General features: G+C 41.5%; 1 protein-coding gene and 1 non-coding gene across 2 annotated transcripts in view; one reads left to right on the top strand and one right to left on the bottom strand.

Moving 5' to 3' along the window:
- Positions 1–7,829: 7,829 nt before the first annotated feature.
- The window catches only part of LOC103181901 (sodium- and chloride-dependent GABA transporter 2-like), a gene marked incomplete at its 3' end in the record, with an annotated part of 35,932 nt that continues 26,087 nt past the window's right edge, over positions 7,830–17,674 (top strand). The window contains exons 1-4 of the mRNA XM_042335433.1: positions 7,830–7,882; positions 8,191–8,414; positions 14,403–14,537; positions 16,403–16,543. Coding sequence (XP_042191367.1) covers positions 8,207–8,414; positions 14,403–14,537; positions 16,403–16,543 — 484 coding nt within the window. The remainder of the gene's footprint in view (positions 7,883–8,190; positions 8,415–14,402; positions 14,538–16,402; positions 16,544–17,674) is intronic.
- trnad-auc lies at positions 13,127–13,198 on the bottom strand. Its single transcript has one exon. It is a non-coding gene; the product is annotated as a tRNA-Asp (tRNA).

The raw sequence follows: 17,674 nt of genomic DNA on the forward strand, positions 1-17,674 counted from the left end.
GGGCAGAGTGGGGACAGAGTAGGGTGGAGCAGGGCGGAGTGGGGTGGAGCAGGGCGGAATGGGGTGGAGCAGGGCGGAGTGGGGACAGAGCTGGGCGAAATGGGGTGGAGTAGGTTGGAGAGGGGCGGAGCGGGGCAGAGTGGGATGGAATGGGGACAGTGCGGGTTGGAGCGGGGACAGAGCTAAAATAGACTGAGGAATTAAATTAAAGGATATGACAGTAGACCAGCAATGGCAAAGCTTTAAAGATATTGTACATAATTCCCAGCAATCAGATATTCCCTTGAGGAATAAAAATACCACGAGAAAAGTGGTTCAACCATGGCTAACTAGAGCAGTTAGGGAAAGTATAAAATTAAAAGAAGAGACGTTGCTGAAAAGAGAGTAACCCCGAGGAATGGGAGGGCTTCAGAGACCAACAAAGAAAAACTAAGAAACTGATTAGGAGGGAGAAAATGGATTATGAGGGCAAACTAGCTAGGAACATAAAGATAGACTGCAAGAGTTTTTACAAATACATAAAGCGGAAGAGACTATCAAAAGTGAATGTGGGTCCATTACAGGCAGAGACAGGAGGAATTATAAAGATATGTCAAAGTCATTAAACAAATAGTTTGCTTCTGTCTTCACATTAGAAGACACTGAAAACTTACCAAAAATAGAGGGGAACCAAGAAGCTAATGTTAGTGAACAACTTAGGGAAATTAACATCAGTAAAGAATTAGTACTAGGGAAACTGTTGGGATTGAAAAATGCCAAACCCCCTGGACCTGATGGCCTGCATCCTAGGGTTTTAAAAGAGGTGGCTGCTGAGATAGTGAATGCCTTGTTTTTGATCTTCCAAAATTTCCTGGGTTCTGGAACGGTTCCCATTGATTGGAAGATTGCAAACGTAACACCACTATTTAAGAAGGGTGGGAGAGAAAAGATGGGGAACTATAGATCAGTCAGTCTGATATCGATGGTGGGAAAATTCTAGAATCCTTAATTAGGGATGTCGTAGTGGGGTTCTTAGAAGACCATAACATGATTAGGCAGAGTCAACATGGCTTTACAAAAGGGAAGTCATGCTTAACTAATCTTTTAGAGTTTTTTGAGGATGTAACTAGCAGGTTAGATAGGGGGGAACCAGTAAATGTAGTGTATTTAGATTTTCAGAAGGCATTCGATAAGGTGCCACATAAAAGGCTGCTACGCAAGATTAGGAATTAAAGGCAATATATTAGCATGGATCAAAAAATGGCTAACGGGAAGAAAACAGAGAGTCCTTCTCTCTATAAACGGGTCCTTCTCAGATTGGCAAGTTGTGATTAGTGGAGTGCCACAAGGATCAGTGCTTGGGCTTCAACGATTTACAATCTACATCAATGATCTAGATGAGGACATAGAACTTAAAATATCTAAATTTGCAGATGATACTAAGCTAGGTGGGAGAGTAAGCTCTGAGGATGACACAAAATGATTGCAAAGGGATATAGAGTAGGTGAGTGGGCAAGAAGGTGGCAGATGGCATATAATGTGGGGACGTGTGAAATTATTCACCTAGGTAGTAAAAACAGAAAAAGCAGATTAATTTCTAGAGAGGGAGAGACTAGATAGTGTCAGTGTTCAGAGAGATTTGGGTGTCCTTGTACACTAGTCACAAAATATTAGTATGCAAGTACAGTAAGCAACTAGGAAGGCTAATGGCATGTTGATATTTATTGCAAAAGGGTTAGAATACAAGAGTAGGGAAGTCTTGCTACAACTGTATAGGGCCTTGGTGAGACTGCACCTAGAATATTGTGTGCAGTTTTGGTCTCCTTATTTAAGAAAGGACATACTCACCTTAGTGAGTACAGTGTAGATTCACTAGGTTGGTTCCTGGGATGAGTGGGTTGACCTATCAGAATAGGTTGAGTAAACTAGGCCTATATTCTCTAGAAAATAGAAGAATTAGGGGTGATCTTATAGAAACATATAAGATTCTTATGGGGCTTGACAAAGTGTGAGACTGTTTCCCCTGGTGGGAGAATCTAGAACTAAGGGTCACAGTTTTAAGATTAAGGCTCAGCCTTTTTAAACAGAGTTGAGTTGAGTTCTTCACTCAGAGGGTAGCGAATTTATGGAATTCTCTACCCCAGAAGGCTGTAAATGTCAGTCCTTGAACTTATTCAAGACTGAGATAGGTAGATTTCTAGAGGATAGAGGGATTAAGGGCTATTGGGATAAGGCGGGCAGATAGAGTTAGGTTAGAAGATCAACCACGATCTTATTGAATGGCGGGTCAGGCTCGAGTGGTTGAATGGCCTACTCCTGCTCCTAGTTCCTACGTTGCTGTGTTCCTATGTAAGGTTTTGTTTGTCAGAGTTGGAGGATATGAGCCAAGTGTGTTTTTTAATATTAAAAAGCTTCTTAGAGACTTAAAGAATGGATATTCCAGTTTACACTTGCATTTATCTGAAGCTCACAGTTGTTAGAATGGAATATTTTTTGAATTTTAGAAGAAAACCATCAAAAAATTACAGAATTTTATGACTAAATTCCCAGGATTGATGTCACTTAATTCCAGATGCTGTTGAATTCAGATTGCGATTGAGGAGGCAAGAATTGCACATGGTTGTGTCTGTTGCTTGAAAAACTTTATAGAGAAAATCCAGTATTTCAAATCTCATTTTTTTTCTTCAATTCCAACATTTACTCTAAAGCCCAATCACTGGTCCATTGTGTTGCCATAAAGCTGACTTTCTTTGTAGACGGAAGTCTGACTGTTAGGAAGCTTCAGTGGATATTGAAAAGAGTGAATATTGCATACTGTGTTTATTTCAAAAATAAAAAAAGGTAACTTTAAAACTAGTTTTTTTTTTACTGGCTTTGGTTTGATTATTTTGAGAATGTTTGTGGCAATGTCATTGTACCAGATGATTGGGAGACATGAATTTACATTAGAAATTCCCCCCTTGTTTTACTGGATAGACATTAAAAGTACATTTACTTCCATCAAATTATCAGCCAAATTCTGTAAAATTATTCACCATTTTGTGGGGGTAAATATGGCAGGTTCAGTGAAATGATACTCAGTTATTACATAGAGCCATATTAATGAAATGCACATTCTATAATCAATCCCTACAAAATTATTCTAGAGGCAATTTTCTTTTAGTCAATCTGATGGGAAAGGATAACCAAAAATGCGGTCAAAGAGCCAATCCGTGAATGAGGGAAGGAAGAGAAATTTCAACCAGGCCGTGAACGAGGGAAGGGAGGGAGCAAACCTCTTCAGGATGGAGTTCCAGAGAGCATGGCAGATTGGCTGGAAACCAGCTTGTCAATGGTGGGGCAGAGAGAAAGAACGATATGAAGCAGACTTATATTCCGCTGAGCAAAGGCAGCTGTAGAAATTATAACAGTTGAAATAAAAAACAAATATTAATTGATCCAAAGAATAGGATGCCCAGATATGTTTATGGTGTGTTTATTGTGGACATAACACTGAAATAGAGCATACTTTTATTCAGGGACATTTTGAACACCCCACTCCATCTCAAGCCAAAGGGAGAAATGTTACATTTCTCAGGACTTCTCATGAGGGCAGCTGATATAAGAACATCAACTAAGACAAAAACTCATAGTATTGTGCCTGCCATACTAACTTATTTTTTCAGACACCTGCAATCCAATCTGTTCTTAGCCTAAGGGCCATTAGTTTACAATTTAAGATTAAAATCCCAGAAGGAATCACATTAGAAATATCACAAGTTCAAAAACTACGTCAATTCACATATAGATAATGAGGAGCAATTACAGGAGAGTACTTTTCACACAAAAGACTAGATGGAACAGGTTACCAAAAAGGGTGACTGAAATCAGAACTCTCGACTCATTTGGAAAACAGATCTTAAAAACGGGAAGAAGTAAGGAAGGGCATTTGGTAAGGATAATATGAAATGGTTCAAATCTTTTCTTTTGTGATCTTGTAATATTATAATCCTCCTACCTGTATGTTGCCTTTTCTACAAGGTAGGTAGCTTTCCTCGACTCAATATTACTCTATCAGCAGCTGAATTTGAATAGCAACTATGGGTCACTTGCGGTCACGAGAAGAGAAAAGCTTTGGTAACCTGTAACCCGAAGAGGAAGAGGAGCCAAGTCAGGTGGGCCCCATAAAAGCCCTTGTCACACCATCAGCTTGCTTTACTGGAAGTATCAAAATGGGCTGAAGTTAGTTAGTTAGCTGGTCGGTCGGTTAGTTAGTCAGTCAGTTAGAGGCAGAAGTTTTCAGAATAGAAAGAAATCATTCAGCACATTGTGTCAAAATGCTACTCATTTACGTAAGTCACCCTTCCTTATTTTTCCTACTTTCAAACTAATTCCCTATAACTTTGTTATAATGTCACAAATGATAAGGACATAGTGGAAACCCAGGCAAAGTGGGAAGTGCGGGGACATCGAACGAAAGTAACCAAAGCCAAAGGTAACAAGGTAGTTTCTAGAAAATTTTTAGCGATAAAGGTGCAAGGTAGAGGAAATTTGAAAGAGAGTTTTAGAGAGTGGGAGCATTGTAGTTGAAAACTTAGCCATATTGGTGAGGCAGAAGAGACGAGAAGGTTGGGTGGTGTAATGGCATAGAGGGATTTGAAAATTCGAGTGAGGATGTTGAAGCAGCAGGGAACCAAAAGATCCTGGCAAGGCTGGGAATCATAGCCATATGGGAGAGGATACAAACTGCAGTTAATGAAGGGCTGAGTTAAGAAAACTGTCAAGGAGAGCAATTGAGGAATCAAATCTGGAGATGACTAAAACTTCAATGTGTTTGTCACAGAGACAAGTAACATTCTTGATACAGAGAAACACAATCTTAGTCAAGGACCTTGTACATAGATGAAAGAAGAACTGAGAGTCAAACAAAATGCCAAGATCATGTAGTGGCCCCACAAGCCATTTTCAATTTGAAGTGAGTCTTTTGTGAGAACACAGCTGGAGAGCAATGGATGTGAAAATGGAATTACATTCAATTTCTAAGAATGCTTTATTGAGCATGCAGGGAAACAATTGTAAACTATTAACATTTCCAGTTAAATCTCAATACAGCTGTATTGTGAAACCAATAATATCATACATAGTTCCTTGTCTGGACATAATCTGGTCTGAAACGTATTGCATATTTTCCTTCTCTATTTAAGATTTTGCTTGGTGCATTACCCCAAAATGTGAATGCTCACTGGTCTCCCCAGCTCCACCATACACAAAATTCAATTAATTCAGAACTCTGCCACCCAGATAATAACCCACACAAAACTCCAGAACCCTATCATACCAGTCCTTGCCAGGCTTCACTGGCTCCCAATTACTGAACGGATTGACTTCAAGATCCTCTCACTCGTTTTGAAATCACTTTATTCCCTCACACCACTTTACCTATCCAATTTGCTTACCCCGCACTCCACCACCCACTGCCTATGCTCCACCCTCCCATGCCTCGCCCATTCTCTCCTCAAGCTCTGACTCTGAGGAGATGCTGGTTTTCTTTGAGTCCAAAATCAAGGGGTTCCATTCAGTTGCCTCTGCCCTCCCAACTGCCACTCCCTCCCCATCTCCCCCACACTCTGACGCCTACCCATCCCTCCCTCCACATTTTTGAACCCCTCCTCTCTCATCACCACCATATCCAGCATAAAATATACCACCTGCTCCCTTGGCCTCATCCATACTCCTCTCCTTACCTCCCAGCTTCACCTCCTCCCCCCTCTACTCTCCAACACCATCAATCTCTCCCTTTCATCTGGCACCATTCCCCGAAAAAAGCTACAATCACCACCATGCTGAAATAAATTTCCCTGCCTCTATCCCTGCCTTTTAACTACCAATAACAACAACAACAACAACAACAACAACAACAAGATTCCATTTATAGAGCGCCTTTCACGTCGGGAGGACGTCCCAAGGCGTTGGACAGTTGGGTCAGGACCCGAGCATTGGGGGGGAAATGGTGAGGGTGAGGGTGATGGGAGGGAAGAGAGGGAGCGAGGAGGGGGGAAATGGTCAGGGTGAGGGAAGGGAAGGGAGGGAGCGAGGAGTGGGTAGAGAGTCGAGAGGGGAGCTGAAGGCACGGTCAAAGAGAAAAGTCTTGAGACCGGCCTTGAAGGAGGAAGCAAGGCAAAGGCACTGGGGGATGGAGTTCCAGAGCCTAGGGGCTGAGAGGCTGGTAGGGCGGTTGGGGTGGGGGATGTGGAGCAGACTGGAGCCAAAGGAACGGAGCTCAACAGGCTCCGGCCTTCTCCAGGTCTTTCGCCTGACCCATCCTACCATCAGCCTCTCCACTCTTTGGAACTCCATCCCACAATCCCTTTGCCTTGCTCCCTCGCTTGCCTCCTTCAAGGCCCGACTCAAGACCCTCCTTTTTGACCGTGCTTTCAAACACCCTCCTGCCCCCTCTGCCCTCCCTCATCTGAATCTTGTCCCCCACACTCAGGTCCTGATTGTTCAATGCCTTGGTATCCTCCCAACATGAAGGGCACTTTATAAAAATAATTTTGTTGTTGTTATTGCTTCCGCTTAGCCGGCTCCGGCCTCCTGTTTGTCCCTCGCCCCTCCGCTCCAGCCACTATGCACTGAAGCTCTGGAACTTCCTACCTCAATCCCTCCACTTTGTTCCCTTCCTCCCCACTTTCAAATCCTGCCTAAACACTGTTGTCCAGATGTGCAAAACAAATTTCACAATAACTGGGAAACATTACAAAGAGTGCAAAACAGAGTGATAGAGGTTACTAGAGGTTAGGGACGTAGAAACAAAAGGCTTAGCCAATGATGTTGGTACACAGATAGCAGGGGACAACAACAACAACAACAGCTTGTAGCTTGTAGAGGGTTATAGCGCCCCTCACAAAGGTAGCCTCCCAGAGTGGTTGACAGTGGCAGAGAACATCGTCAAGCTGGAGGAAGAAGAAGGTCTTCACGTGCGATCTGAAGATGAGAAAGGAAGGGGCAAGCTGGAGTGAAAGAGACAGTGTATTCCAGACTTTTGGGGTGTAGTGGCTGAAAGCACGGCCACTGATAGTGGAACGGAGGACACGGGGGACATGCAGAAGAATAGTCGAGTAGAGGCAGCGGGTAGAAATTTGGGAGGTAAGCATGTTAGAGAGTGCGGAGATGAGAGGGCATGAAAGGATTTGAAAACAAGTGTGAGAATCTTGAAATCTTGATCTGTTTGACAATAAGGAGCCAGCGGAGCCTGGCTAAAACTGGTGTGATGGGAGTACAGAGTTCAGTACGGGTGAATATGCAGGTGGTGGAGTTTTTGATTAGCTGGATTTTGTGGATAGCTGAGTTGGGAAGACCGGTGAGGAGGGCATTTGAATAGTGAGTGGAGGTGATGAACGCATGGATAAGTGTTTTGGCTACTTCTCGGGTAAGCTAAGGTTAGAGGCGGACAATATGGCGGAGATGGAGGAAGACGGTCCTGGACAGTGAACAGGGACCGGATGTGGGGAAGGAAGGAAAGCTGTGGGTGAAACCTGATGCCTAGGTTGCATGCCAGATCAGTGAGTCTGAGGGCTAGGCCATGGAGGTTGAGGAGGTCAGAGCCGCAGGATAGAAGATGTTGATGGAAGCCAAGGAATATGGCTTCCATCTTGTCAACATTTAGTTGCAAGATATTTGCGCTCATCCAAGCCCTTGATGTCTGCCACACAAGCCAACAGAACATCGGCGGATCCAGAGTCGCAGCTGGAGAAGTAGATTTCTGTATTATCCACATACTTGTGGAGGTTTACCCTGTGTCTGCAGATGATATCATCAAGAGGGTTCTGGAGTCGAGGGTGGAGTCAGACAGATAGAGTCCAGTGTCATCCGCCCACATGTGGAAGTATGGTGGGGAGAAGCAAGTCCATGGAGGACTTTAAAAGTGAGGATGAGGATCTTTAACTCAATCCTCTGGGGGACGGGAGCCAGTGAAGCTGGTCAAGGATGGGGTTGATTGACACACAGAGTTTGGGGCAGGTCATCGTGTGGAGGGAAGAATTGGGATGTCCAGCAAGCAGGGAATTAACATTGTCAAGCCTAAACATGATGAAACCAAGAAGCATACATTTGGCATCATTTTTGTTTCCTGCAAACAAACTTGTAAAATTTTAAAAATGAATTGAATTTGTTTTCTTTTGTAGTTTGAAATATCCTTGCTTTCTGTTTGCTGATGTTTCTTCTCCCTGGCAGACGAGTATCCAGTGAAATGACTGAGATGCAGCTGGGTGATGTTGTATGCGGAGGAACAAATTTGTCTGAGGATCCTGGTACACAAAGAAAAGAAAAGAAAAAAGAGATAAACAAACGTGGACAATGGGATAATAAATTCGAGTTTCTTCTCTCTGTGGGTGGCAGCATGATTGGTTTCGACGCAATTTTTATGTTCCCTGGACTTTGTTTCCGTTACGGAGGAGGTTTGTATCAAGAAAATTAATTTGTAAACCTGTTTAATCCTGTTTATGACCAGGTGAGTTCAGGGCTCTGAGCCATGATTCCCTGCAATGTGAAGGGGGTGTTGTGCAAAGCTATTTTGTCAAGGTTTTTATTTGTTTGAGAGCTTAGAGTAAGGAATTCAGCATCAGAGTTTAGGACTTGCTGCAAAAATGTGACTAGTGTGTACATAACCCCAGTTCAGGAGAGCTTCACCTGATCTATATCTGGCCTGGAAAAGCTTTATGGAGTCCTGAAGCATATTATTATTATTATATTGGTTAGATACTCTCCTCTCAAGCCAGAGGACCCAGGTTTGATTCCCGGGCAGGGCGAAACCTTAGACAAGTTTCCTTACGCCACATGCCCCTGTTTACCTAGCAGTAAGTAGGAACCTAGTTATTAATCAATTGGTGAATCGCTTTCCAGGGATAATAATCTCTTCAAAAAAAAATTCACTCAATCTACGACTGTTTGTCAAATATATTGACTATCACCTCGGGATACATTCGTATATTGACAGCAGCGACCGAACATTGTTGAAATATACTGACTATCACCTCGGGATGTTTTGGTATATTGACCAATGTATAATACAACTACTCTGTGCTATCAGCTGCCACATTTCACCAACAAAATATAAAAGGTAATCACTTCAAAGTACATTCTGTGAAGCGCTTTGGGATGTCTCAATGATGGGTAAGATGCTATATCAAGTGCAAGGATTATTATTGCTATTATTATGGTAAGACATTGACAGGAAGCTTTACCTTGCATTTAACCGTGTTTGATCAAACTAGGAATGCTCACTGTTTGCCTAAAATACACAAATGATATAATTTACTTCACTGAGATCTTTCAGATATGAAAGAAAGTAAAAGAACATTATGCCATCAGGCCCAGTGGTCAAAATATCAAGCAATGGCACAAATCAAATGCAAGGATTATTATTATTATTATTATAAGACACAATAATAGAAACAATTTTAGGGATCCTTGCCTTTCTTTTTGGTGCATTTGTAGCATGAATATAAGTGTTAATTTTCATCAAAAGCCCAGGAAACCATGTTTTAGAGAATTCAAACCACAGAGTTCGATGCATGCCAATTCCATATGGAATTTTCTATGCCTGAAATACAACGCACACTCTTTCCCCAAAGGGAAGTCCCTGCTTATCTAATTCTGGTGAATATTCGGCACAGTTTGGTAAGACCCAAGAGTTGGGGACCCCATAGGATACATTAGTGTATTGCTGGAATTTAACCAGCTAAAACCACGTAGCTTCCTATTCAAAGCTCTGTCTAGCAAGCTTCCCCTTACTTATCCAGCTCAGATCAGCCAACCTATTAGGGTTGCAGGGTTAACAGGAGCTGAGTGGGAAGAATCCCTGTTCCCAGTGACCGGTCTGCCCTTGCAAGTCCAGCTGATAAGACATGGTGCCTGGTCTGTCATCAGCAGTGTCCTGGAGTACTGTGGCACCGCCTTGCTGAGGATCTGTAAGATCACCACAGAAGATTGACTTGATTTTAACATTCCACAGCCAATCAATGTCACCAGCTCAGATCCACGCAGACCCTGCTTACTTCCCATCCCCCACCTCCTCTCACAATGATAACCACGTGACAGTTGCCCTTACGCTAAAGTTCTCTAGTTATAACGCTTTTTCAACCATGTTTACCAAGAGGCAATTCACCTACCAAATGTTTCCTAGGCTGTCACTCCAGTGCAGTGCTGCTGTTGTGCTGCATTGCCAGAGGTGCCATCCTTCAGATGATTTGTTAAACTGAGTTCCCATCTACCTGTTTTACAGAGGCTGCTGTATTCACCTGCAAAATACATACTCCACACTACAGTATGTTTTGTGAAGCGCTTTGAGACATCCTCCCAACATGAAAGGTGTTATATCAAATGGCTGTTATCCCAACAGCATGATTGGGAGGATGGCATTGGTTTGTTTATTTCACAAGCAATAGAAATGGAGTGGCAATTCTCCTGCTTGTTTCATTCTGGGGATCTTTCAATGAACTGTTGCCAATTTGTCTTGAGAAGAAAGTTGACAGATTCTTAATGCTGGAATGAAATAGAAGTCTCATTAAAAAAAAACTTGGCAAAGAACAGTGAGTTTTTCTCTGAAAGAACATTAAGGATGTTTTTTGAGGCTAGTGCTTGGCTGAGCTTCAATGAACAAATGAGAAACATGATTTGAAAAACACACATGGCTTTCTGATAAATTCTTTCTTTGTGTCTTCCTGTTGCTGTTTCTGAGCTTTTCTTTCCCCAATCTGGACCTCTTCATGGAAATCATCTTTACTCCATGGATCAAACAACATATTGTTTCCTGTGACTGGTCACACTAGATTTTTCGTTCCTCTCTTACAAAGGAGAGCTGTGAAAAGCTTCAGTTCACCATTGAAAACTGCCATGATTCATTTAAATGTCTGTCAAACCTGCAAAACAAAGACTTGAATATGATCCCTAAACCTCATGAGTGTCTCACTGAAAGCCCCAGTACATATACTGCACACCAATTATTCACTCTAATCTGGTGATGTACATCTCATATTTTTCGCTCTTTTTTTCTTGGACTAATGTGGACTAATAATATATTTGCTGTGTTAGCCTGATGTTAGCTAGGATAGCAGTTGGGAATGAACTTGGTCTCATCTCCCTTTGGTGAGGGAGGGAAAAATGGAGCCAGTTATCTACTCTTGATTGAATCAAGATCATCCCTGCTGGAAGGTGTGTGTATGTCTACATGGATAGCTGAAGACAAGATAGCACTTGGATAGGATAGGACCCAGCTGTAATACCCCTGCAGTTGAATGACCCAAAAGGTTCACATATGCCATTTAGGTCCTCAACAACCATGTAAAATTAGTCAAAATACTTTCATGTGGGGAGAAGAAAAAATTGCACAGGAAAAGGGCTATTTCAGACCTATCAAGTACAATTACAATTTACATGTATATAGCACATTTCACATTGGGAGGACATCTGGAAGTGATTCATGCTGGGAGCCCAGGCTAGAGGCTAGGCATGCCTGAGGACGTTGAAAAGATTGGTGTTAAGGTGGGTTTTGAAAGTGGCAAAGAAGGGAATAAGGCAGGGGTGTTCCGGGATGAGAATAGCTAAAAACGCACCTACCATTAGTGGGACTGATTGGGCTGAGGATATAAAATAGATTGGTGTTTGCTGAGCAGAGGGAATGGCCAGTATTTGGGTGACAGGAGGCTGCAGAGCTATCCCCAAAGAAAATTAACCACAAGATCCAGAATAATGCATGACCACCACACCATTCTGGCCTGGCTCCCTCCACAAAGATTTGGGTCACACCTCCCCTCAATCTTCTTTTCTTTCATCTAAACACAGTTAAGCTCTCTGGGAATCTACCCTGCATGAAAGGCTCTATATAAATGCAAGTTGTTGTTGTTGTCTGTAAGCTTCTCCTCATAACTTCCAGCAAATATCAGGCTTTAACCCTCTTAAGGGTTTCAAAATACTTTTTTTTAAAGAAAGAGCTGTGCAGAAACTTGAAAATACAAAAGCATATGATGAAAAGAAAGGGAAATGGGATTAGAGAAGGTGGTTGCACTTTGTGGTACAATAATAATAATCCTTGCATTTGACATAGTTTATGATGAATGGGCTTGATAAGCTAAATGATCTCTCCTGTTGTTAAATTCTTAGCCAATATTTTTAAATTATCTGTATAAAAAAGGGGTTTAATTTCTAGCCCATCTGCTTAATTACTCCGAACCTTCTTGAATGCTTAATTGATCTCTTTATATTAATCACATGCTCACTAACTCAGTGCAAAACTCCAGTATCTACAGTACACATTGGAAAGCAGGAAATGTACATGTGTCTTTCACGCTGCATAATGGGTTTCACTCTCAAGAGAAAACTGGGGTTTGTGCACATCTCAATTTAACCACAAATGCTTGTGCAACATATCATGTCAGCGACCTACATTCTTTACTCTGCTCCACCCCATTGTGCCAGCAGAGTATAGACTTCTCAGCCTGACATTGTGAACTGCTCTTTTGTTGTCTGACTCCATGCCTCCAATCCCAGGTATTACTGGAATTAATTGGAAGCTTTTGACATTAACTGTATTAGAGTTTCTTCAGAACAGAAGAAAATCTCAGCAGGATGCTTTTATATTAATCAGTTCAGCACCAGAAATCGTCATAATTGAACACTTCACAACAGCTATTTATTTACATTAGGCTTTTTTCAATTAATTTCCACAAAAAGCACAATGAAAGTGGGCAGAAGTAAACTGATGGATTCCCACATATTCAAGATGGTAAACATACACAGTGCTTTTTACAATGCCTTATGCACCTCAAATTGCTTCACCAGCAATTAATATCAATTGTAATCGCTCTTATTTTGGCAAATATAGGATCCTACAAACAAATATGACACAATTAAGTTGGATGATAATAATAATAATAATAATGATCCTTGCATTTGGTATAGCGCTTTTTACGTCTTCTAGATGTCTCAAAGCGCTTCACAGAATATACTGTAAAGTGAATTAACTGTATATCTGTGGGCGAAATGCGGCAGCCAAATTGCGCACAGCAGTGTCCCACAAACAGTCGTGGATTGAAGTGACCAATTTATTATTGTTTTTTTTNCTTGAGAGATTATTATCAGGCATGTGGAGTAAGGAAACTTTCCCAAGGTTTCGTCCCGCTGGGAATCAAACCCAGGTCTCTCGCTTGATAGGCGAGTGCTCTAATCACTGAACTACCGGACTCCACATGACGGCCAAGACATAGGGTGAAACTCGTGAAACTCACTTTTCTTTTTGAATAATGACGCGGAATGTTGAGAACCCACCTGTTGTTGGTAGACAAAACCTCAGTTTAACATTTCATCCAAAATACAATACTGACAAGAACAACAACAACTTGCATTATGTATTGTCCTTCATGCAAGATAGAATCTTGTAGCAACGATAACAAGTTGCATTTATATAGTACCCTCCACACTGTGCGGCGTATCAAAGCGCTTAACAATGGCAGAGCCCGAGGCTGAGCCAGTGGGATTGAAGAGGAAGGTCTTCAGGCGCAACCTGAAGATGGGGATTGAGGGAGGGAGTTCCAAAATTTCGGGGCATAGTGGTTGAAGGCCGCCGATGGTGGAGCGGAGGAAGCTGGACCCAGTAGAGCAAAAGCAGCAGGTACTGCTGTGGATAGAGAGTAGGTTTGAGATAAAACATCAGATTGGCAGGGTTGGATCTGGAGCGAAGAAGAGTGGGGTTGGGGGGAAATGAGCATTAGCACAGTAAAAGAGGCAGAGGTCTTCAATATAGTGCTTGGGTGTTAGCCTGGCTCAGTTAATAGAACTCTGTGTAGGGGGTTGTGTGTTTAAACCTCACATCTGGAATTTGAGATCATGGTCGAAGCTGACACTCCTTTGAGTAACATCGCTGTGTGCAAATTGGCAGATTAGTCTACCTTCAAACACACAGTCATAACTCTTTACAGTATACCCGGAGTCCTGTAGTTCAGTGGTTGGAGAATTCACCTCACAAGCAAGAGACCTGGGATTGATTCCCAGCAGGGCGAAACCTTGGGCAAGTTTCCTTAATCCACATATCTGATAATAATCATTCAGGAAAAAAATAATAATTTGGTCACTTAATCCACGACTGTTTGTGGGACACTGTGGTATGCAATTGGCTGCCACGTTTTGCCTATAAAGTATACAGTCAATTCACTTCACAGTATATTCTGTGAAGCGCTTTGAGAATACTAGAAGATGTGATATGAAATGCAAGGATTAGTATTATCATTATTACCCTGTGAAGCACTTTGACACTTCTCCCTGCCATGAAATGTTAGAATCATTATAATTATCTACTGCATGGTAAATATGTCAGTCAAAGCTGGGAGTTAAAATTCTAGCTGAAATTGAAACCACAATCTTTTGACCTTTTACCTTTTTTCCCCAAACAGCTATGTTTCTGATTCCATACTTCATATTCGTCCTCATCTTAGGAATTCCTTTATTTTTGCTGGAAACTGCTCTTGGGCAGTACTCCGGCCAGGGTACAATCACAGCCTGGCAAAAGATGTGCCCAATGTTTGAAGGTAAGAAAAGCATGAAATGTTGTTTATTTCTCAAACTCATATCAATTAGAGTATAGTTTACTCTGTGAAGAGAGCAAATGGCTCTCATTACATATGCCCACATATCTATTCAGAAACTGCAACCATCCAAACTGCATTGGACTGTTATAGAGCAGAGTTTACATTATGGAACAGTAACCAGGATCCTGCACTCCTGTTGCTGGACAAACATCAACACTGCAAACTCCAGCCCTGATGCCTGAGCAAACTGCAAGCTCCAACCTTGGCTCTCAGAAAAACACTCTTGAAAACATTCTTGAACAATAATGCTGCAGAGTTGAAATCCTAAGCAACCTTTGTCACAGAGCACTTATCTTAGCTCATAAAACTCAATGAAGGATGTCAGGCAACAGCTATGCCTCAGAGCCACAATCTGTACTTATGGGTGCAAACTTGACATTTGTTGAACAACAACAACTTGGATTTATATAGCGCCGTCCACGCCGGACGGCATCTCAGAGCGCTTCACAATAACGGATTCCAGGGCCGAGCCAGAGGGAGGGGGAGGAAGGTGACCAAAGGCACGATTGAAAAGAAAGGTTTAGTGATTTCTGTGTCACTGCTGGAGTACAGGAGTACAGATCAACGACAGTGGAAAAGTTGGCAAACTGTTCTGAGAGTGAGAGAGAGCCATGTGTCAACCTTTTCCAGATAATCATGCAAAACAGCAGTGAAAATTTGGGACTGATTTTGAAAAAGCCTCCATCAAATTCTGACCTATAAAGTAGTCGTATTTTTGATACTCACCAGCTAGCAACAACGGATACAGAAACAGAATCATATAGTAATGTGATTCCTGCCCTTTCAAACTTTGAAAGGCATGCTTATAAAGCAGCTGGAGAAAATATGCCAGCTAACTACAAAATAGCAGCATGGTGGGGACCTCAGCCTGAGCCACTTGTGAAACGTGCAAAAATTGCAAAATGGTACATTTGGCTGTCAGTGAGCACAGCTGACATTGAAAGGTTATTTTCTGTTTATTCACACCTCATGAAAGATAATAGACAAAACCTAACAAAATAAAATATGAAGATTCTTTTCATGTTAAAATTTAACCGACACTAAACCTTCGGCTGAGAATTTTTTGTTTGTTTCTGTGAAAATTTGATTTTGAAAATTTAATTTCTCTGCAAACAGTGTTGAAATGGCACTTTTGCATGTTTTGAAAGATGCTATGTTCTGTTTTTATCAAAGAAACATTGATAAATTGTTTCTTTTCCCAATAAGTTATGATGTGTTATTTCTTCAGGTTTAGCTTTTAAAAATGAGAAAAGAGAAGGTTAACAGCAAAATGCTTCCCTTATTTTTCCCCAAAACGTAGCAAATTTCTCGTCAATTTTTGCAAATATTTCCACACTTTTCTATTGGCCCAGCTCATAGCTCATTCCCCTAATTGGGGATCATTCTCATTGCTCTCCTTTTATGCAAGTTCCTTGAGGCCCCTTATGTCTTGGCAACCCTGAACTGAACTCAAGAACCAAGGTGTAGCATGACCATGACACTATACAGCCTGAAAATGACATCTGGGCATCTAAACTCAACTAATTTAGTAATATAGCCCAGCATCCTCTAGGTTGAGAGTCGAGATGTCTGAACTTAATTCCCAACATGCGATTTAAAACTGCAAATTATGATCCAGAGTGCAACTAAATGAACCAAGCTGACATCTATGAAAAACCTTTTATGCTTCACAATTAGTTGAACCTATCGTACACTGCTCACTGATGGTGATTTGCTATGTGTTTGTAATGGGCTTTCTCATGACCTACAAAGAACACATCATTCAGTATTTCCTCACAAATGTTTTTTTTTTCATCTCTTTCTAGGCATTGGCTACTCATCTCTGGTGTCTATCATCTACCTGAATATTTATAACATTATGTTCATAGCTTGGTTGATCTTCTATCTTTGCAACTCCTTTGTCTCTGTGATGCCATGGGCTGACTGTAACAATGAATGGAACACAGGTAATCAAAAAATAAAAAGTCAAGAAATTCTGTGAAATTCTTTTGGTTGGCCAAAACCGATCGCCATGCTTAAGTGTATTCAAACCATACTGTTTCACAGATGTCTGCCAATTATACATGGAAATTGGCATATTTTTAGAATGGAACACACACTCTTTCCCCAGAGGGATTCACCCTGCTTACCTAAATCCAAATAGTAATAAGCGCAGGTTGGAGAGAAACAAGACTTGCAGCCTCAAGTGCACATTAGTATCTGCTGTAGTTTGATAAGCTGAAACCACATAGTTGCAAACACTGTTAGAAAGCTTCCTCTACTGCTTGTTCTGCTATCACTACCCAAACATTGGGGTTTTGATTTTCAAGGTGAACAGAAGACAGGTAGGAAGAATCCCTGCTCCCAAAGAAGGGTCCATCACTCCAAGTTTGGTCTGTCATCAGATATGCTTGACTCAGTCATTAGAGGACTGAGGGTTTGATTCTGATATCCCATGGCTTGGCATGTCGGCGCTAGTCCAAGAAGACCCTACCTCACTTCCCCTACTCCAAGACACCCTCTCGGAGGACAGCCATTATCCATGGTAAACAAAAGCTCTACTTCCCCATATTCAGTCATTCTGTTGCCCAGGTGCGGGATAAAATTTGACTCTTTGTTTTTGCCATTTACTGAAATGTAAATTATTTGCAAATTAATTGTTTTTCACAATTTAATTTTTCAACAAAGTTCCTTCATGCAGATCAATATTCTTGCTGTTATTCATTTCCATTATGCAAACAATAATTACCGATGTGTTCATGAGTCAACAAATTCAATAGTGGTGAGTCAACAAATTCAATAGATCACAAGATGAAGAAATGCATTGGCTCATCTGATCTCATCCTGTCAGAATAGTCACAATATCACCTTCCCGTCACAGCATCAAGCTACTTTTTAAATGCGTCCATTGACTTGACTCAACCACCCTTCCTGTCAAATTGTTCTAGTCATTAATTATCCTCTGAGTAAAAACCACTTCCTGGTATCTGTGCTGAAGTTACTTTTGCAACACGAAACTTATGTGCTCTTCTGCTGTAAAAAAAATAATTTGTTGTTGTCTTGGTGGAGCTAAAAGTATTGTTGTAGGTTTACTTTTT

Source organism: Callorhinchus milii, unplaced genomic scaffold (assembly GCF_018977255.1).
Source record: "Callorhinchus milii isolate IMCB2004 unplaced genomic scaffold, IMCB_Cmil_1.0 Scaffold5, whole genome shotgun sequence".
Lineage (NCBI taxonomy): Eukaryota > Metazoa > Chordata > Chondrichthyes > Chimaeriformes > Callorhinchidae > Callorhinchus > Callorhinchus milii.